General features: G+C 42.6%; 1 protein-coding gene across 2 annotated transcripts in view; it reads right to left on the bottom strand.

Moving 5' to 3' along the window:
- Positions 1 to 8,236: 8,236 nt before the first annotated feature.
- The window catches only part of mipol1 (mirror-image polydactyly 1), a 56,578-nt gene continuing 41,429 nt past the window's right edge, over positions 8,237 to 23,385 (bottom strand). Inside the window, exons 12-14 of one of the 2 annotated variants that reach the window (XM_088087119.1) lie at positions 14,150 to 14,244; positions 11,744 to 11,923; positions 8,237 to 8,677 (exon numbers count right to left, since the gene is read on the bottom strand). In XM_088087119.1, coding sequence (XP_087943245.1) covers positions 8,611 to 8,677; positions 11,744 to 11,923; positions 14,150 to 14,244 — 342 coding nt within the window. In that variant the 3' untranslated portion in view covers positions 8,237 to 8,610. The remainder of the gene's footprint in view (positions 8,678 to 11,743; positions 11,924 to 14,149; positions 14,245 to 23,385) is intronic. The other variant, XM_088087120.1, reaches the window with a different exon arrangement.

Here is a 23,385-nt window from a genome sequence, read left to right as displayed (position 1 = left end):
AGAAAAAATAACTGACAGAAATTAGTTGATTTGGAAAATTATTTTTAAAAAGCTATCGTAAAAAAAAAGAAATCACAATTATATATTTCAAACTCTGCAACATAATTATTCTTACTTTTGAGCACTTGATTATTTTTCCAGGTTATTTTCTTGTCTTTATCATTATCATCATCATTATTGTTATTATTATTATTATTATTATTATTATTATTATTATATTCATATATATTTCTTTCAAAGTTTGGTAATTTCTTTTTTCTTTCTTTTTTGCCACCTTTCCATGTTTTTGAAAGAAATCCAGCCAGTGTGCTCAGCCTTTATCGGTTTAATTATTTTAACTGATCAGAGACACCCAATAAGTTGATGATAATTTGGGTTCTCCTCATTAACGGCTCATAAGGAGTTAATAAATGACATTAATGATTAATGATGTGTTAAAGACAAAAAGACTCATTGATTATTCATAAAGATATGAACAGTTTTCAGAAGAGCAGACTTTGTTACATTCAGAACTTTTAGAATAAAAGTCTGCCGGGGAAAAAAAACACTGGAACCGCCCTCTTCTCTTAAGGACAGTTATTATTATTATTATTATTATTATTATTATTAGGCTGATGATAAACGGTAAAAGCGGCGCGCGGCTCAAGCTCGTGTCTGTGCGGGAGTCACGCGGCCTTTGATCTCGTTTGATGAAATCTGTCACGTGAATAAACTGTTTATTGTTTGTCTTTGTTGTTATTTGCTCTCACACTCATATCTGAAATCCATATTTATGATTAAAGTTGTTCCGTTTTTATTTTGAGTCTTTTTCAACTCGAAAGAAAAAAATAATCAGCGGCTCATGTCTAGATTTGACCTCCAACTTATGATTTGTTTTATCATTTGATTGTTTTATTATTTGTATAATCATTTGATTTTTTATTTATTTGTTTTATCATTTTATTGTTGTATGTTTTCTTTATCATTTGATTGTTTTATTATTTGTTTTATCATTTGTTTGTTTTATTATTTGATTGTTTTATTGTTTCGTTATTTGATTGTTTTGTCATTTGTTTGATTTATTATTTCTTTGTTTAATGATTTGATTGTTTATCAGCTGTTTCCGCTTTGTTTCCTCTGATTCTTTCATGTTTATTTGTTGTTTGTTCTTTATTCCATTTTTTTCTTTGTGTGAAATTTTCTTGGGACTCTTCAGCTTTCTTCTTCTTCTTCTTCTTCGTCGTCGTCTTCTCGTTTTCTTCTTGTTTATTTCTTGTTGTTGGTGGTATTTGCGATGTCCCTATGCCCTGGCTGTGTCCCTTGGCTGTGTCCCTTGGCTGTGTCCCTTGGCTGTGTCCCCTGGCTGAGGGACTCGGGTGCAGCCGGCAGCGCTCGGCGGAGCTTCGGCTTTGCTCCGGCGCGCCGCTGAACAATAAGCCGAACACGGTGCACCTCCTGCGGTCTCAAAGCGCCTCAAAGCGCCGCCGCTGTCGCCGGATTTCGGGCGTCTTTGTGGCTGTAACCTCCGCCGCGGCTCCGTGAACCTGAACAGATTTCACTTTGATCTGAAGCTTTTTCACACATTTTGGCCGCAGAGCCGCGAAATGTCTCAAATGATCCGCTAATTAGCCGCTAATTATCCGCCAACATGATCCCCGAAGCGGAGCGGCGACACGGCGCCGCAGCCTGCCGGAGGAGGAGAAGGGGAGAGAGGGGGAGGAGGCCGGAGGAGCCGCACGAGGCCTCCAGGATGATACACACACATTCATAGATGTTTACATACATGTTTGTTATTTTATGTTTAAAAAATTATTTAAAAGAACGAACCAAAAGGTCTTTAACTGTGGAGATCAGTTGACTGATTTTTTTCTTTTTTCTGAATTGTTTCATTTAAAAAACAAGTTTGTTTCTTTTCAAACACAAAAAGGTGAAGCCTGTGACTTTTTACTTTTCAAGATTTTATTTCATTTTTTTTTCATGAGATTTGACTTAAAGATTAGAAACAATGATGGAAATTAAAATGCACATTGCAAATGATAAGGAGCCAATAATCGGAAGCCGATAATAAAGAGCTTTAATAAAGAGCCGATAATAAAACTTTTATCAAACAAATTTATTTTTAAAGAAAGTGAAATTTCTAGTTTGCCTCCCTGTGATTTGTTCACTGAACACTGAAAATAATCTGCTGCTGTTTGACACACACACACACACACACACACACACTCACACGAGTCACACACACGTGTCAAATCTGTGAGTAACGTGTGTAACGTGTGTGATGTATACGTGTGTGTAACGTGTGTGTAACGTGTGTGATGTATACGTGTGTGTGTGTGTGTGTGTGTAACGTGTGTGTAACGTGTGTGATGTGTGTGTGTGTGTGTGATGTGTGTGTGTGTGTGTGATGTATATGTATGTGTGAGTGTGATGTGTGTGTATATGTGTGATGTGTGTGTGTGAGTTTGTGTGATGTGTGTGTGTGAGTCAGACGTTTGATTTGCGGCTCAGCGGCTGTTTTTCGGTCGGTGACCTTCATGATTTAACCAAACACAGGGAGGCTTTTATCGTGGAGGGTATAAGACAATAATATGAAACAGAAGTAAATAAATAATATATAAATTATTTATTTTATTATTTTGTTAAATTATATATAAAATCTACATTTAATTTAAATGAAATAATATAAAAATTACACTAAAATGAAATGTAATTTCATGAAAAAAATGAAAATGGAATAATCAGATTTTTTCTATCAGCCTTTTTTAGATTTTAAATGTTTAAGAATCACTTTTATAATTTCAAATAAACTTTCACTCAAAACAAATGTACACACACACACACACACACACACTAAACACACACATACACACACATTAAACACACACACAAACACACAAACACACATCACACACATTACACACAGACACACATTAAACACACACACACTAAACACACACACACACACATTAAACACATCACACACATTACACACAGACACACATTAAACACATCACACACATTACACACAGACACACATTAAACACACACACACACACACACACACATTAAACACACACCTTGTGGTGTTTCTGCTGCAGTCGTATCTGCAGATTTCACCTGTGAATGAAAATAAAAACTCGTTAATGAAAAGATTCTGAACATTAAATAAACATCAGCTGTTACAGATGAAACAAGAAAATGTCAGTGTTTTTAGAGCAGATAAAAAATAAACAAAATCAATTTAATAAACAAAATCAATAAATCTCAGTGAAAATAAACGTGATGGTAAAAATCACACCTAAGATAAAAATGATGATAGTAATAATAATAATGATAATGATAATAATAATAATAATAATGATAATGATAATGATAATGATAATGATAATAATAATAATAATAATAATGATAATAATAATAATAACAACAATAATAATAATTGTATTTAAAGAGCTCTGTGATACTCAGAGACACGAGTTACAGAACACACATTAGATATGTTGAGATTTATAGGAACAATAATGAATTTGAGCTCAGAGACGTTGGTGAAATTAAAGTGAGGCGTCGCTGCCACCCAGTCTGCTGTAATACGAGCCATATGTTCCCGGCGGGGCGGAGCGGGGCCGCTCGGGGCCCTCCGGTGGCGGCGGCCCCGGGGCCCCCAGCATCATCTGAGGAAAGCTTTTCTCTCCACTCGCGCCTTATGGAGGAAAATGTCAGGGACAATGCAGCGGCCCTCGGCCCCTTTCTTCCCCTTGCCTTTCATTCCCCCACTAGAAAGACACGAACAGGGGCCCCGGGGCCACTCAGACCTTTTCAGGGGGATTGGAATTAATTATCTCCAATAACACGATTGTGCTCGAGCAACGAAAAGAGCAAAGAAGAAATCCCTCAAGAATAAGAGGCAGAGAAGACGAAGAAAGGACAACCATCAAAGAGGACACAGAGAGGTACATAGAGGGGGACAGAGAGACACCAACAGGAACAGACAGAGAGGGACAGAGACAGAGAGGGACACAATGAAAAGTGAAGAAATCCCTCCAGAATATGAAGACAGAGACACAAAGAGAGGGACAGACACTGAGAGAGGGACAGACAGAGAGAGAGGGACAGACACTGAGAGAGGGACAGACACTAAGAGAGGGACAGACAGAGAGAGAGGGACAGACACTAAGAGAGGGACAGACAGAGAGAGAGGGACAGACACTGAGAGAGGGACAGACAGAGAGAGAGAGGGACAGACAGAGAGAGAGAGAGGGACAGAGACAGAGAGAGACATTGACAGACAGAGTAGAGACAGACATGGAGAACGTATGTGTGTGTGTGTGTGTGTGTGTGTGTGTGTGCACGCTCAGAACAGCAAGTGTCGCTCTGGCAGAGCGGCAGGTTGTCCTCCAGCTGTCCTCGTCCTCCTAACAGAGTAGACTGCGGACCTCTTGTTGACTCTTGTGTTACAGAGGTATGGGACAGAGGTTGTGACCTCACCACAGCGGCCGTGGGTTTGATTCCGGCCCTTTATCAGTGTCACATGTCTAGTTGTGAGGACCGAAAAATGGGGCTCCCCGAAAATAACTGCGTAATTCGAACCATGTGCGTATGCGTGTCATGTTTCAAACTGATGTTACGGCCGTGTCCCACAGCGTCGCTATGACAACCAACTACACTGAGGACACTGAGGAGGTATTATGTTCTAATGGAAAACAATCCAGGAAGTTACCTGGCATAACTGTAACTCAGTTAGTCCTGCTGGACAGAATCAGGGTCCTGGACTGAGGAGGAACCATGGACCAGATCCTGTAGCCAGTCTCAGTCCAACATCTGAAGAACAGCAAAACTGGTCCACTGGGAGGACACCTGAGGGGACAAAAAGACACAATGATACCAGGAGCCACCAGAAACCACAAAACCAGCCAGACAATCATCCAGACCATCAACAAAACCATCATCAAGACCACAATCCAGACCATCAACAAAACCATAATCAGACCATCAACCAGACCATGAAGACGTCCATCATCCAGGCCATCAATGTTCCAGCCGAACTCTTCAGCATCAGTTCTCGTCTTTTCATGGCAGAAACAACATGAAGGTAAGTGGAGCTGCACTTTCACACTGAGCTCTTTCACACTGTGAGTCACATTCACACACTGGAGTCTGAGGCTTTCACACATGGTGCCACCTGATCTTCAGAGTTTAACCCTTCACACTCTCACACACTGATGGAGGAGCGTCAGGAGCAGTGTGGGGCAGGACACTGAGGACACTGAGGACACGCTGACTGGAGGAGTCAGGGATCAAACCACTGACCAACCTTCTGACCAAACACAAGCCACTCTGCCCCTGAGCCACCGTCACACCTGTCTGTGTCCTTACAAGAGTAGAGCTGACAGCCAATCAGAGAGCAGAGATCCTAATGTAAACATCAACACACACTTACACACACACACACACACTCACACACACACAGATTTACAAACACACACACACACACACACACACACACACACTCACACACACACACACACACACACACACACTCACACTCACACAGATTTACAAACACACACACACGCACACACACACACACACACACACACACACACACACACACACACACACACACACACACACACACACACACACACACACACACACACACACACACACACACACACACACACACACACACACACACACACACACACACTCTCTCTCTCTCCCAGGTGGCGTCAGAAGTTGGAGCTCCAACAAACTGAGTCTTTCTTCAGAACAAGCAGATTAACGGCTGCAGGATTAAATCCAGGACACCCAAGTCGACCACGAGTGGTCCACCGTCACCATGGCAACCAGTCAGCGGGGGAGGGGGCTGAAAACACACACACGCTGATGTGGTCGGGTGGACAACTTTATGTATTATCATGTTTGAAACATAAAATCTGATCAAATAATTTCAGAAGCTTCTTTAGAAACATCTACATTTTAATGGCTTTACCGTTTATGCATCTTTTCCAGGACTTTTCCAGGACTTTTCCAGGACTATGAGTCAAATATTAAAGACCAAACATTCTCTGAACCGACCATTGTTCATCATGGTCATGGTCACCATCTTCTTTTTCATCACTACAGACAAATGTCTATTAGGAATTTTACTTATTTTTTAATCCTGAATTTGAGGGATCGAGCTGCAGGCTGCTAACAAAAAGTCCTTTTTTTATTTTTATATCTTATTATTTGTTTGAAATTAAAAAAATTAAACTGTTAAAATAAATGTATAAATCGATGTATCTACCTCTCTATGGGTGACACTAAATTATAGGATTTCATTTAAAAATCAAACTTTTTAGATTTGTATGTCAAAATAAAATAATTAAAATAAAAATGAAATATTTTTGTGTGATTTTCTTAATCTAAATATTTATTATTTCAGAATAAATTTTAGTTTCTTAGTTCACTGTAAAAAATTGACTCTTTAATTTTAAACTTTAAACTGAACGACTTTAACAGCAGATACTATCGAAACCTCCAGATGCGTGTGTGTGTGTGTGTGTGCGTGTGTGTGTGTGTGTGTGTGGACTGCAGCAGAGGTCGACCAATCAGTTTGGTCCTGATGTTTGGACAGTGTTAGTATGCAGAGCAGAGCCAGTGTGTGTGTGTGTGTGTGTGTGTGTGTGTGTGTGTGTGTGTGTGTGTGTGTGTGTGTTTGAGCAGCATCAGCAGTTTTTTCAGTCAAACACACAGAAACCCGTCTGCAGTACATTTACGAAAGTGAAGTACTTCTACTTAACAAATTAAGCGTTTAACGGTAAAATGAAAAGTGTCTGCGGTGAAGAGCATCTGTGTGAATAGTGTCTGTGTTTCAGTGTGAATAGCGTCTGTGGTTCTGTGTGAAGAGCATCTGTGTGAATAGTGTCTGTGTTTCAGTGTGAATAGCGTCTGTGGTTCTGTGTGAAGAGCATCTGTGTGAATAGTGTCTGTGTTTCAGTGTGAATAGCGTCTGTGGTTCAGTGTGAAGAATGTCAGTGTGAATAGCGTCTGGTTCTGTGTGAAGAGCGTCTGTGTGAATAGTGTCTGTGTTTCAGTATGAATAGCGTCTGTGGTTCTGTGTGAAGAGCGTCTGTGTGAATAGTGTCTGTGTTTCAGTGTGAATAGTGTCTGTGTGAATAGTGTCTGTGTTTCAGTGTACACTAGTGTCTGTGTTTCAGTGTACACTAGTGTCTGTGTGAATAGTGTCTGTGTTTCAGTGTACACTAGTGTCTGTGTGAATAATGTCTGTGTTTCAGTGTGAATAGTGTCTGTGTTTCAGTGTGAATAGTGTCTGTGTGAATAGTGTCTGTGTTTCAGTGTACACTAGTGTCTGTGTGAATAGTGTCTGTGTTTCAGTGTGAATAGTGTCTGTGTGAATAGTGTCTGTGTTTCAGTGTGAATAGTGTCTGTGTGAATAGCGTCTGTGGTTCAGTGTGAATAGTGTCTGTGTTTCAGTGTACACTAGTGTCTGTGTGAATAGTGTCTGTGTTTCAGTGTGAATAGTGTCTGTGTGAATAGTGTCTGTGTTTCAGTGTGAATAGTGTCTGTGTGAATAGCGTCTGTGGTTCAGTGTGAATAGTGTCTGTGTTTCAGTGTGAATAGTGTCTGTGTGAATAGCGTCTGTGGTTCAGTGTGACTTGTTAAAGTGTCTAAGTTAAATTTTAATTTGAAGTTTCAGGAGTCTGAAGTCGGAGCAGCTTCAACTCTTTTGTCACAAAAATCCTCCGAAATTAATCAAATGAAAACAGTAGAACCTTAAATCAACATGAGAACTAACAGACTGATCTGATATTAAAGAGGAGGAGGAGGAGGAGGAGAGAGGAGTGGGAGGAGGAGGAGGAGGAGAGACGAGTAGAAAAAGGAGGAGGAGAGGGGATGAGGAGGAGAGGAGAGAGGAGAATAGGAGGAGAGGAGGGGAGAGAGGAGGAGCAGGAACAGCAGCAGGAGGGGGGGCAGGAGGAGCAGGAGGAGCAGCAGGAGGAGAGGAGAGAGGAACAGGAGCAGGAAGAGGAAAGGAGAGAGGAGCAGCAGGAAGAGGAAAGGAGAGAGGAGCAGCAGGAAGAGGAAAGGAGAGAGGAGCAGCGGGAGCAGGACGAGGAGAGGAGAGAGGAAAAGCAGGAGCAGGAGGAGGAGCAGACTCTGAATCAGCTGCTGCTTGGTCTCTTCAGTCTGATCAATGAAGCAGAAACAGATCTGAGATCAGATCTGACGGCCGACTGTCGACTCATCAACCAACAATCAATAACTTTTTATTTGAGCTCACATCAGAGGAAAAGAATTCACTCATCACAAACATCCGATTCAAAAAATGACATAAAAGAGAGAGAACAGAAACATGCAATACTCCACAAACAGTCAAATACAAACTGCTGGAGATAAAGAAACATCCTAAAAACAATAATTGAAATTAATAATAAAAAAAGTCCAAAAAAAAAAAAATAAAAAATAAAAATAAAGTGAAAATATCAAAAACAATTGAAGAAAAGTTTAAAAAAAAAAAACAACTAAAAAAATAAAGAGTGAAAATATCAAAATAACAATAAAAAAAGATTAAACTGAAAAATAAAGAATGAAAATATCAAAAATAATAAAATAGAAACTGTGACATTAGATAACGGCGCGAAGACTTCCTGCTCCAACCTTCTTCCTCAAAACCTCCACCAGACGCTCCAACCTGAGGAGGAGACAGGAGAGAGGAGGCGGAGGAGAGGAGGAGAGAGGGGGAGGAGGAGAAGAGGAGGAGAGAGGGGGAGGAGGAGAAGAGGAGGAGAGAGGGGGAGTAGAGAGGAGGAGGAGGAGAGAAGGAAGACATCAGTACTGAAAAACTGAACTGCAGCTCGTTGGAGCTGAACTGCATCTGGACAGCAGAGCAGGAAAGTTTATACACAGATTGTATGTAGTTTATAACGAAGGCGTGTTTATACACAGACTGTATGTAGTTTATAACGAAGGCGTGTTTATACACAGACTGTATGTAGTTTATAACGAAGGCGTGTTTATACACAGACTGTATGTAGTTTATAACGAAGGCGTGTTTATACACAGACTGTATGTAGTTTATAACGAAGGCGTGTTTATACACAGACTGTATGTAGTTTATAACGAAGGCGTGTTTATACACAGACTGTATGTAGTTTATAACGAAGGTGTGTGTATCTGTCCCTCTCTGTCTGTCTCTCTCTCTCTGTCTGTCTCTCTCTCTGTCTGTCCCTCTCTGTCTGTCTCTCTCTCTCTGTCTGTCTTTCTGTCTCTGTTTGTCTCTCTCTGTCCCTGTCTGTCCCTCTCTCTCTGTCTGTCTCTCTGTCCCTGTCTGTCTCTTTCTGTCTGTCTCTCTCTGTCTGTCTCTCTCTCTCTGTCCCTCTGTCTCTCTGTGTCCCTGTCTGTCTCTGTCTGTTTCTCTCTGTCCCTGTCTGTCTGTCTCTGTCTGTCTCTCTGTCCCTCTCTGTCTCTGTGTCTCTGTCTCTCTCTCTGTCTGTCTCTCTCTGTCTCTCTCTCCGTCTGTCTCTCTGTCTCTCTCTGTCTGTCCCTCTCTGTCTCTCTCTCTCTCTCTCTCTGTCTGTCTTTCTGTCTCTGTTTGTCTCTCTCTGTCCCTCTCTCTCTGTCTCTGTCTGTCTCTCTGTCCCTGTCTGTCTCTTTCTGTCTGTCTCTCTCTGTCCCTCTGTGTCTCTGTCTGTCTCTCTGTCCCTGTCTGTCTCTGTCTGTTTCTCTCTGTCTCTCTGTCCCTGTCTGTCCCTCTCTGTCTGTCTCTCTCTGTCCCTCTCTGTCTCTGTCTGTCTCTCTGTCCCTGTCTGTCTCTGTCTGTTTCTCTCTGTCTCTCTGTCCCTGTCTGTCCCTCTCTGTCTGTCTCTCTGTCTGTCTCTCTGTCCCTGTCTGTCTCTGTCTGTCTGTCTCTGTCTGTTTCTCTCTGTCTCTCTGTCCCTGTCTGTCCCTCTCTGTCTGTCTCTCTCTGTCCCTCTCTGTCTGTCTCTCTGTCCCTGTCTGTCTCTGTCTGTCTGTCTCTGTCTGTTTCTCTCTGTCTCTCTGTCCCTGTCTGTCCCTCTCTGTCTGTCTGTTTCTCTCTGTCCCTGTCTGTCTCTCTGTCCCTGTCTGTCTCTGTCTGTCTGTCTCTGTCTGTTTCTCTGTCCCTGTCTGTCCCTCTCTGTCTGTCTCTGTCTGTCTGTTTCTCTCTGTCCCTGTCTGTCTCTGTCTGTCTCTCTGTCCCTGTCTGTCTCTGTCTGTCTGTCTCTGTCTGTTTCTCTCTGTCTCTCTGTCCCTGTCTGTCCCTCTCTGTCTGTCTCTCTCTGTCTCTCTGTCTGTCTCTCTGTCCCTGTCTGTCTGTCTCTGTCTGTTTCTCTCTGTCTCTCTGTCCCTGTCTGTCCCTCTCTGTCTGTTTCTCTCTGTCCCTGTCTGTCTCTCTGTCCCTGTCTGTCTCTGTCTGTCTGTCTCTGTCTGTTTCTCTCTGTCTCTCTGTCCCTGTCTGTCCCTCTCTGTCTGTCTCTGTCTGTCTGTTTCTCTCTGTCCCTGTCTGTCTCTCTGTCCCTGTCTGTCTCTGTCTGTTTCTCTCTGTCTCTCTGTCCCTGTCTGTCCCTCTCTGTCTGTCTCTGTCTGTTTCTCTCTGTCCCTGTCTGTCCCTCTCTGTCGGTTTCTCTCTGTCTCTCTGTCCCTGTCTGTCTCTGTCTGTCTGTCTCTGTCTGTTTCTCTCTGTCTCTCTGTCCCTGTCTGTCCCTCTCTGTCTGTCTCTGTCGGTTTCTCTCTGTCTCTCTGTCCCTGTCTGTCTCTGTCTGTCTGTCTCTGTCTGTTTCTCTCTGTCTCTCTGTCCCTGTCTGTCCCTCTCTGTCTGTTTCTCTCTGTCTCTCTGTCCCTGTCTGTCCCTCTCTGTCTGTCTCTGTCTGTCTGTTTCTCTCTGTCCCTGTCTGTCTCTCTGTCCCTGTCTGTCTCTGTCTGTTTCTCTCTGTTTCTCTCTGTCTCTCTGTCCCTGTCTGTCCCTCTCTGTCTGTCTCTGTCTGTTTCTCTCTGTCCCTGTCTGTCCCTCTCTGTCTGTCTCTGTCTGTTTCTCTCTGTCCCTGTCTGTCCCTCTCTGTCTGTTTCTCTCTGTCCCTGTCTGTCCCTCTCTGTCTCTCCAAACCAAATTAAACTTCCCTCAGTCTCTAATAAGCAGCAGATTTCATCCCCCCCTCCTCCGGAGAGCAAATATTCTTCTCTCCTATTCAGAAACTTGGGAGGCTCTTGAGCGCCGGCCGCCCCCCCGCTGGCAGCCAAATTAGAGCAGAAAGCCGCGGGTTTGAGCCCAGGAGGACGGCGCGGGACGCAGACGGACGACTTAAGCTGTTTTCATGATGAATCTCATCCCTTCATCTTCAGCCTGATGAGGCGAGCGGCGGCGGCACAAGAAGTCACGTTATTCAGCAGCCGAGCTTCGGCGCGGACCGCCTCAAATCTGACGGATTAATTCTTCCTGATCATCTCGGCGGCAGAGACGCTCCGCGACGGCCGCCGAATATGAATCATCACCGCCAAAGCTCCTTAGTCCCACACGCTCAACTGGTCTGTGAACACATCGCCCAGTCTGATGGCTGCTGCTGCAACCAGCAACACGTGCTGCTGTTTCTGACTGCTCACAGACCAGTACAGACCAGTACAGACCAGTACACTTACTGAAGACGACTTTGTTTTTAAAGAGTTCACTGGTGGATTAAAAATATATATATATATTTTTTCATGTGATTTTCTCATTTCTGTTGCTCAGGGGGAGGAGTCTCACCGGTGGACTCGCTGTCTGGCCTCTCGCTCCGCCTCCTGACAGCGCTGAAGCTCCGCCTCCACCCTTACCTTCTCCCTCATCAGCTGCTGCACCTGCTCCTGCAGAGGCGGCTCCTGAGGAGGCGCCAGAGGGACCCCGTGACCAGACAGCGAGAGAGGAGGGCTGAGGAGGTCCTGAGAGCTGACAGAGAGGAATAGGGGGAGGAAGAAGGAGGAGAGAGGACAATGTGGACGAGGAGGAGGAGGAAGTGGGGGAGGAAGGAGGAGGCAGGAGGAGAGAGAAGGATGTGGAGGAGGAGGATGAAGGAGGAGAAGAGAGGAGGAGGAGAAAGTGGAAGAAGAGGAGAGATGAGAAGGAAGTGGAGGAGGAGGAGGAGAGAGGAGGAGGAAGTGGAGGAGGAGGAGGAGAGATGAGGAGGAAGTAGAGGAGGAGGAGGAGGAGGAGGAGAGATGAGGAGGAAGTGGAGGAGGAGGAGGAGAGATGAGGAGGAAGTGGAGGAGAAACAGAGAACAGGATTTTAAATAAAGTTTCGAGCTGACTCGGGGAAACATGATCTGATCGTTAATCAGCTGATATCAATCCGTTCTGAGCAGCTTCATCAAAAACACACGGAGAGCAAAAAAACTCCCAGTCCTCCCAGTCTTCCAGTCTTCCCAGTCCTCCCAGTCTTCCCAGTCTTCCCAGTCCTCCCAGTCCTCCCACTTTCTCCTTATTCTCTTCTGTCTAAAGCATCATTTGCGTCTCATTTGTTGTTTTCAAATGTCAGAATATGACTACAGGAACATCCCACTGAGGAGATCCCACTGAGGAGATCCCACTGAGGAGATCCCACAGAGGACATCCTACAGAGGAGATCCTGCAGAGGAGATCCTGCAGAGGAGATCTTGGAGAGGAGATCCTGTAGAGGAGATCATGCAGAGGAGATCCTGCAGAGGAGATCATGCAGAGGAGATCCTGTAGAGGAGATCTTGGAGAGGTGATCCTGTAGAAGAGATCATGCAGAGGAGATCCTTCAGAGGAGATCCTGCAGAGGAGATCCTGCAGAGGAGATCCTTCAGAGGAGATCTTGCAGAGGAGATCTTGGAGAGGAGACCCTGGAGAGGAGATCTTGCAGAGGAGATCCTTCAGAGGAGATCTTGGAGAGGAGATCCTGCAGAGGAGATCTTGGAGAGGAGATCCTGCAGAGGAGATCTCCTGTTCTCAGTGATCCATCAACAGCTCCTGTTTGAACATGTGGACATGCCACTAACAGACCATAATATGCTGTCAGGTCTCCATGGTTACAGTGTCTGTGGGAGAAAAAGTGGCTGAATAAACTCCTCAGTCCTCCGTCCCCCGGTGTCTCTGCAGGCGTCCTCGGCGATCCTCCTGATGTATGGACGCTCACAGTCCAGTGTTCTGCTGCAGCTTGTTCCCGAAAACAGAGCGAGTGCTCGCACAGCAGACACAGACCTCTGTTTGTCCTCAGCACGTCACCATGGTTACCGAAGACGTCAACAACCACACTCACATATCTGACATTACTAATATCTAACACATCAATACATCACATGATCAAACACATCAATTCATAACATGACCAATGACATCATCAATAGATAACATGACCAATGACATCATCAATAGATAACATGACCAATGACATCATCAATAGATAACATGACCAATGACATCATCAATAGATAAAATGACCAATGATATCATCAATACATATAATGATCAATGATATCATCAATACATATAATGACCAATGACATTATCAATACATATAATGATCAATGATATCATCCATACATATAATGACCAATGATATCATCAATACATATAATGACCAATGACATCATCAATACATAAAATGACCAATGACATCATCAATACATAAAATGACCAATGACATCATCAATAGATAACATGAGAGCTCAGTGAAGGACGTCAACAGCAACCCTTAGACCTCTGCAATTAACCCTTAGACCTCTGCAATTAACCCTTAGACCTCTGCAATTAACCCTTAGACCTCTGCAATTAACCCTTAGACTGACCAGATTTGAATCCGGCTCATCTGAGAATTATTATTTTAATCATTGATCAGTGTTGATAGGTTGGTGTATTTTATGAGACTGAATTAATTCATTTGCTCATTTTTTACTTTTTGGGAATGGTGCCCCTGATGGGATTTAGTGTAAATTCAATCATATTATTTAATGTAATGAATGTTTTTAATAAGCATTCATGCTCATTTTAATACTTTAAACAACATGACTGAATGTGTTAAAGTGGAAAAATGTCAAAGTTTGATATTATTTAAGTGAAACAATTTGATCAGCAAAATTCCGAACACACGCGTTTCGTTTTTCACCTAACGAACATTCAATCAGCCACATCCTAACACACTGTATTCAGACTGACCTGTGATTGGCCCGCAGCACCTGTAGCTCCGCCCCCAGCTGCGACGGGTCCTCTAGAGCTCCGCCCCCCTCTCTCTGAAACCTCAGCCGCTCCGCCTGATTGGACAAAACAGAGTTAACTTGTGACATCATCATTGTGACAGCAGAGCACAAAGCCGTGTGAACAATGATGATGATGATGAAGGTCGAGATTCATTATTAACTGGTGTGTGTGTGTGTGTGTGTGTGTCTGTGTGTGTGTGTGTGTGTGTGTGTGTTCAGTGGGAGCTCAGTGTGTTGATCCCACTTTAAATAAGGGATTAATTAACTAATAGACTCATTAACCAGATCCACAGTCAACACTCTTCATAACGAGGGCTTCATTATCCACGCCTCCAGGTGCATCCTGGGAGTTAGAGTCAGCTGACGGCTGCAGTTCAGAAAACAATCGCCAGCTGACGTTTGGTTCATTAACAAACAGTCCCTAAGGGTAAATAACAGACAGTCCCTAAGGGTTAATAACAGACAGTCCCTAAGGGTAAATAACAGACAGTCCCTAAGGGTTAATAACAGACAGTCCCTAAGGGTAAATAACAGACAGTCCCTAAGGGTTAATAACAGACAGTCCCTAAGGGTTAATAACAGACAGTCCCTAAGGGTTAATAACAAACATCATTCTCACACTGAACTCTCAGAGAGCTTTAATCAGCTGATCAGGCACAAACTCAACTTTAATCTGAAAATATCTGACAACTTCCTGTCGCTCTCAACATTACACAAGAGACACTGAAGGAACCTTTCTACAACCAACTCAACTCTGCTCCTTCTCCTGCTGCTCCTCCTCCTGCTGCTTCTCCTCCTACTGCTTCTCCTGCTCCTCCTCCTGCTGCTTCTCCTCCTACTGCTTCTCCTGCTGCTTCTCCTGCTGCTTCTCCTCCTACTGCTTCTCCTGCTGCTTCTCCTGCTCCTCCTCCTGCTGCTTCTCCTGCTGCTTCTCCTGCTCCTCCTACTGCTTCTCCTGCTCCTCCTCCTGCTGCTTCTCCTGCTGCTTCTCCTGCTGCTTCTCCTGCTCCTTCTACTGCTTCTCCTGCTCCTCCTCCTGCTGCTTCTCCTCCTACTGCTGCTCCTGCTCCTCCTACTGCTTCTCCTGCTGCTTCTCCTCCTACTGCTTCTCCTGCTCCTCCCACTGCTTCTCCTGCTCCTCCTCCTGCTGCTTCTCCTGCTCCTCCTGCTGCTTCTCCTGCTCCTCCTCCTGCTGCTCCTCCTCCTACTGCTTCTCCTGCTCCTCCTCCTGCTGCTTCTCCTCCTACTGCTTCTCCTGCTCCTCCTACTGCTTCTCCTGCTCCTCCTTCTGCTGCTTCTCCTGCTCCTCCTACTGCTTCTCCTGCTCCTCCTCCTGCTGCTTCTCCTGCTCCTCCTCCTCCACCTGCTTCTACTATTCCTCCTCTTCCTGCTCCTCCTCCTTCTCCTGATGCTCCTCCTGCTGCGGGTTCTACTCCTCCTTCCCTGGTGCTACTCCTGCTTCTACTATTTCTCCTCCTCTCCCTGTTGCTCCTCCTGCTCCTCCTCTCTATGTTAATTAAAGCTGAGGGTCTGAGGGTTTAAAGTGAGACATCAAAAGAGGAGTCAAACCCGGAGAGTAAATATGTGAGTCCTCCTCCAGCGGGGCCGGAGGAGGTGCATCAAACGAGCCTCCTCCAGCGGGGCCAGAGGAGCCGCATCAAACGAGCCTCCTGATTATTCAGTGCCATCATTTCCAAATGAGCTGATCAGGAAGCAGCGACGGCGAGGCGACCTTTAACACCTCCACGGAGGGTCAGCGAGGGGGGGGGGGTGAGGAGGTGAGGGGGAGTAAAGACTCTGCGACCTTTAACATGAGGAGTTAAAGAGACCACCACGGACAAATTAACCCCTGTCAGCTGATGGAAGTCCATCTACACATCCATACATCTATGTCTATATATCTATACATCTACATCTACACATCCATACATCTATGTCTATATATCTATATCTATATATCTATATCTGCATATACACATCCATACATCTATGTCTATATATCTATATCTATATATCTATATCTGCATATACACATCCATACATCTATGTCTATATATCTATATCTATATATCTATATCTGCATCTACACATCCATACATCTGTCTATATATCTATATCTATATATCTATATCTGCATCTACACATCCATACATCTATGTCTATATATCTATATCTGCATCTACACATCCATACATCTATGTCTATATATCCATATCTATATATCTATATCTGCATCTACACATCCATACATCTATGTCTATATATCTATATATCTATATCTGCATCTACACATCCATACATCTATGTCTATATATCTATATCTGCATCTACACATCCATACATCTATGTCTATATATCTATATATCTATATCTGCATCTACACATCCATACATCTATGTCTATATATCTATATCTATATATCTATATCTGCATCTACACATCCATACATCTATGTCTATATATCTATATCTATATATCTATATCTGCATCTACACATCCATACATCTATGTCTATATATCTATATCTGCATCTACACATTCATACATCTATGTCTATATATCTATGTCTATATATCTATATCTGCATCTACACATCCATACATCTGTCTATATATCCATATCTATATATCTATATCTGCATCTACACATCCATAAATCTATGTCTATATATCTTTATCTATATATCTATATCTGCATCTACACATCCATACATCTATGTCTATATATCTATGTCTATATATCTATATCTGCATCTACACATCCATACATCTATGTCTATATATCCATATCTATATATCTATATCTGCATCTACACATCCATACATCTATGTCTATATATCTATATCTACATCTACACATCCATACATCTATGTCTATATATCTATATCTATATATCTATATCTGCATCTACACATCCATACATCTATGTCTATATATCTATATCTGCATCTACACATCCATACATCTATGTCTATATATCTATATCTACATCTACACATCCATACATTTATGTCTATATATCTATGTCTATATATCTATATCTGCATCTACACATCCATACATCTATGTCTATATATCTATATCTACATCTACACATCCATACATTTATGTCTATATATCTATGTCTATATATCTATATCTGCATCTACACATCCATACATCTATGTCTATATATCTATATCTATATATCTATATCTGCAGCTACACATCCATACATCTATGTCTATATATCTATATCTATATATCTATATCTGCATCTACACATCCATACATCTATGTCTATATATCTATATCTACATCTACACATCCATACATTTATGTCTATATATCTATGTCTATATATCTATATCTACATCTACACATCCATACATCTATGTCTATATATCTATACCAGTGTTTTTCAACCACTGTGCCGCGGCACACTGGTGTGCCGTGAGATATTATCAGGTGTGCCGTGGGAAATTGTCCAATTTGTGTGCCTGTGCGGTCTAGTGCCTGGCAGAGTAATCATGTAGTACTCTTCCATACCATTAGGTGGCAGCAGCAGGTAGCTAATTGCCTTGTGCTTTGAGACAAGCGAATTAGTGATGCATGGATCCAGCTGCAGGTGGCATTGACGGTGGGATTGTGGATAGCGGGACGACGGTGAAAGTGATGGATACGTTTTTGAAGAGGAAAAATGCTGACTCTGAACTGGACCCTGGACAAAATCCGGACCCAGATGAAGGCCCTAGTATGAGTGGAGGTCAAAAGAAAGCAAAGACGGTAACATCGAGCAAAGCTTCTGGCGCGAGGCAATACAATGAGAGCTATCTTTCATTTGGATTTTCTTTTACCAGAGATGCAACGGCACCGACTCCGTTGTACTTGGTATGTGGTGAAAAGCTCTCCAACAGTGCAATGGTCCCAAGTAAGCTCAAACGCCATCTCCAAATGAAACACCCATCACTTCAAAACAAAAATGTGGAGTATTTTGTTCGCCTGCGTGAACACACAGAGAAACAGGTAACTTTCATGAGAAAAACTGCAAAGGTAAACGAGAGAGCCCTTAAAGCTAGCTACCACGTTGCTGAACTTGTGGCTAAATCAAGAAAGTCCCACACTGTAGCAGAGCAATTAATACTTCCCGCCTGCAAAGCCATTGTAAATGAGATGCTCGGACCCAAAGCGGCTAAAGAAATAGCCAAAGTCCCTCTCTCAGATAACACAATTTCCAGACGTATCGATGAAATGTCTGCAGACATCGAAAGTGTGGTTTTGGACAAGATCCGTATCAGTAATAAATTTGCGCTGCAAGTTGATGAGTCTACGGATATAAGTGGACATGCTCAACTCTTGGCCAATGTGCGTTTTGTGGATGAAGACACAATCAGAGAAAACTTTCTATTTTGCAAGGCTTTGCCAGAAAAAACAACAGGAGAGGAAATTTTTCGGGTTACATCAGAATATCTGGAAAAAGGAGGACTTAAGTGGGAAAACTGCACGAGTGTCTGCACTGATGGAGCTGCAGCCATGGTCGGGCGCACCAAGGGCTTCGTAAGCAGAGTGAAGGAAAAAAAACCAGATGTGATCATTACACACTGTTTTTTACACCGCGAAGCCCTCGTAGCCAAGACTTTACCAGCAGACTTAGTTCCCGTGTTGGATGATGTTGTGCGCGTGGTAAACTTTGTGAAGTCACGACCTGTGAAAAGTCGCTTATTTGCGGCTTTATGTGAGGAAATGGGAGCGGAGCATAAAGCCTTGCTGTCTCATACGGAGGTCCGATGGTTGTCGTGCGGCAAGGTGCTCGCCCGGGTGTATGAGCTGCGAGAGGAACTTAAAGTGTTTCTGACAAATGAGAAGTCGGATTACGCAAAGCTGCTTGCAAGTGATGAGTGGTGTGCAAGGGTGGCATACCTGGCAGATATTTTTCATCATCTGAATGAACTGAACACACGAATGCAAGGCCGAAATGAAAACCTGCTTACAAGTACAGATAAAATAAATGGATTCCGTTCAAAGGTGCAACTCTGGCAGCAACATGTGGAAAGTGGCAATCTTGAAATGTTCCCACTCACCAATAAATGGCAAGATGTTAATACTGCTGCACTGTGTGAGATAATAGTTAAACATTTAAAAACTCTTGAGGAGAAGATGTCATTTTATTTCTCTTCAGCCTCCACGGAGTGCCTTGACTGGGTTAGGGACCCATTCAGCTCAGCATCAGCTGTTGGGAAGGACATGACTTTACAGGAGCAGGAGGAACTAACTGAACTGAGAAGAGATCGTGGTCTCAAGCTAAGCTTTGCTGATCTACCTTTGGACAGTTTTTGGTTGGCGGCTGCCAAGGAGTTCCCCATGCTAGCCAACAAAGCTATTTTGTCATTCTTCAATGTTAAAGAGCTTATATTAACAATATAGCACTTATATTGTTATTGAAGCTTTTTTTCCCACATTTTCAGCTGGTGGTGTGCCGCGGCATTTTTTCAATGAAAGAAATGTGCCTTGGCTCACAAAAGGTTGAAAAACACTGATCTATACATCTGTGTCTATATATCTATATCAACACATCCATACATCTATGTCTATATATCTATACATCTACGTCTACACATCCATACATCTATGTCTATATATCTATATATCTATATCTGCATCTACACGTCCATACATCTGTCTATATATCTATAAATCTATGTCAATATATCTATATCTACATCTACACATCCATACATCTATGTCTTTATGTCTATGTCTACATCTACACATCCATACATTTATGTCTTTATATCTATATCTACATCTACACATCCATACATCTATGTCTATATATCTATACATCTACATCTACACATCCATACATCTATGTCTATATATCTATATCTATATCTGCATCTACACATCCATACATCTATGCCTATATATCTATAAATCTGTCAATATATCTATATCTACATCTACACATCCATACATCTATGTCTATATATCTATAAATCTATGTCAATATATCTATATCTACATCTACACATCCATACATTTATGTCTATATATCTATACATCTATGTCTATATATATATATCATATCTACATCTATACATCCATACATCCATGTCTTTATATCTATATCTACATCTATACATCCATACATCCATGTCTTTATATCTATATCTACATCTACACATCCATACATCTATGTCTATATATCTATAAATCTATGTCAATATATCTATATCTACATCTACACATCCATACATCTATGTCTATATATCTATATCTACATCTACACATCCATACATCTATGTCTATATATCTATAAATCTATGTCAATATATCTATATCTACATCTACACATCCATACATCTATGTCTATACATCCATACATCTGTCTTTATATCTATATCTACATCTATACACCCATACATCTATGTCTTTATATCTATATTTACATCTACACATCCATACATCTATGTCTATATATCTATAAATCTATGTCAATATATCTATATCTACATCTACACATCCATACATTTATGTCTATATATCTATACATCTATGTCTATATATCTATGTCTACATCTACACATCCATACATCTATGTCTATATATCTATACATCTATGTATATATATCTATACATCTATGTATATATATCTATATCTACATCTACACATCCATACATCTATGTCTTTATATCTATAAGTCTATGTCAATATATCTATATCTACATCTACACATCCATACATATATGTCTATATATCTATATCTACACATCCATACACCTATGGATCTATAAATCTGTATACCTATAGATCTATATATTTTCCTTTTGGTCTTTTATATATATATATATATATATATATATATATATATATATATATATATATATATATATATATATATATATATATATATATATATATATATACACACACACACACACACACACACACACACACACACACACACACACACACATCCATACACCTATGGATCTATACATCTATATACCTATAGATCTATATCTTTACGTATATATCCACATCTATAAATCTCTATCTACATGTAAAGATAAATATGTATAGATATAGATCTATAACCTGACATGTAGTTCTAGATGTCCGCACACAGACAGCCCTCAGTGAGTATTTTGGGAGCTGCTGACCTGCTGAAGACTCTGTCTTGATAAAAGACGTCAGTGTCTCAGCAGTCCAGCTTCTCTGTTGTCGATTTTGTTTTTGGAAAAAAAAATCACCGAAGATGGTTACATTTTTGAAAAACTGCCAAAATCTTTTAAAGTAACCACATGTTCCAAACCTACGACATGTTTTTATTAAAATAATCATCAGAAGTTTTCTTAGAAAAAAAAAGATGCCAAAATGTTGTCTTTAAAAGTCGTTAAAAGTTATTGAAGACAAATAAATGGCAAAAATGTTTTTGTTTTTTTTTAATCTCCAAAGCTTTGAACTGGTAACAGTGTGGATGGTCCTGGGGGACAGGATGTCCATGATTAAGGTGGACTGGTCAGACCACTTTATGGCAAATGAGCTTGGTTCAAACATCTGGTTAAACTTCAGGTTCAAGATTCTGGTTTAAAGGTTTGATTTAAAGTCCTGGTTTCAGGTCCTGGTGTGTCTTAAAGTATCCCTGCTCAGAGCTCTGGTTTGTGGTTTCAAAGTCCTGGTCTGTGTTTTGTGGTTTTGGGCTCTGGTTTGTGGTTCTGGTCTGTGTTTGGGTTCTGGTCTGTGGTCTGCGTTGTGTGTTTTGGTCCCGGAGCTGTCTGGCATGTCTCTGGCTGTCTGTGACGGCAGCTGTTGGTGTTTCTGTTGGAAATTAAAAACCTCTCCAGGCTCTAATCCCTGCGGAGCCTCCGGCCTAATTAACAGACTTCAGCAGCAGAAAAAAGAGGCAGTGCTACATTAATAACAAAATTTAATATATTTCAGCAGCAGAAAACAGACGCAGCTTGCAGCAGCTCGTCACTGCATCAGACAGACGATTCTAGGCCGAATAAATCACAACAACCGAATTAATTCACTATTCTGCTGAAAACAAAAATAATCAATCAATAATGAATCAGTACTGGATCTGGAACAGTGATATGCTGTCGCATGGAGGCCACACAGGCAACTTACTTCACCATCACTTCACAATTTACCTCACTGTCACCTCAGCCGAAAACAGACTGAAAACTGTGACCACGGTGGACATTCCAGGCCGAAACTGACGGTTCAGGTGTTTGCAGAGACATGCTCCACCTGTGCAGAGACACACTCCACCTGTGCAGAGACACGCTCCACTACCGCAGAGACACTCCACCTGTGCAGAGACACACTCCACTACCGCAGAGACACGCTCCACCTGTGCAGAGACACACTCCACCTGTGCAGAGACACACTCCACCTGTGCAGAGACACGCTCCACTACCGCAGAGACACTCCACCTGTGCAGAGACACACTCCACTACCGCAGAGACACGCTCCACCTGTGCAGAGACACGCTCCACCTGTGCAGAGACACACTCCACCTGTGCAGAGACACACTCCACCTGTGCAGAGACACGCTCCACTACCGCAGAGACACTCCACCTGTGCAGAGACACACTCCACTACCGCAGAGACACGCTCCATCTGTGCAGAGACACACTCCACCTGTGCAGAGACATGCTCCACTAATGCAGAGACACGCTCCACTAAGACAGAGACACGCTTCACCTGTGCAGAGACATGGTCCATCTGTGCAGGGACATGCTCCACCTGTGCAGAGACACGCTCCACTACCGCAGAGACACTCCACCTGTGCAGAGACACACTCCACTACCGCAGAGACACGCTCCATCTGTGCAGAGACACACTCCACCTGTGTAGAGACACGCTCCACTACCGCAGAGACACTCCACCTGTGCAGAGACACACTCCACTACCGCAGAGACACGCTCCATCTGTGCAGAGACACACTCCACCTGTGCAGAGACATGCTCCACTAATGCAGAGACACGCTCCACTAAGACAGAGACACGCTCCACCTGTGCAGAGACATGGTCCATCTGTGCAGGGACATGCTCCATCTGTGCAGAGACATGCTCCATCTATGCAGAGACATGCTCCATCTATGCAGAGACATGCTCCACTAATGCAGAGACACGCTCCACTTGTGCAGAGACACGCTCCATCTGTGCAGGGACACGCTCCATCTGTCCAGAGACATGCTCCACTAA

Source organism: Plectropomus leopardus, chromosome 14 (genome assembly GCF_026936395.1).
Source record: "Plectropomus leopardus strain MGB_pleo_1.0 chromosome 14, ASM2693639v1, whole genome shotgun sequence".
In the NCBI taxonomy this organism is placed as follows: Eukaryota; Metazoa; Chordata; class Actinopteri; order Perciformes; family Serranidae; genus Plectropomus; species Plectropomus leopardus.
The sequence above is the reverse complement of the archived record's forward strand: the minus strand, read 5'-3'. Positions and strand labels throughout refer to the sequence as shown.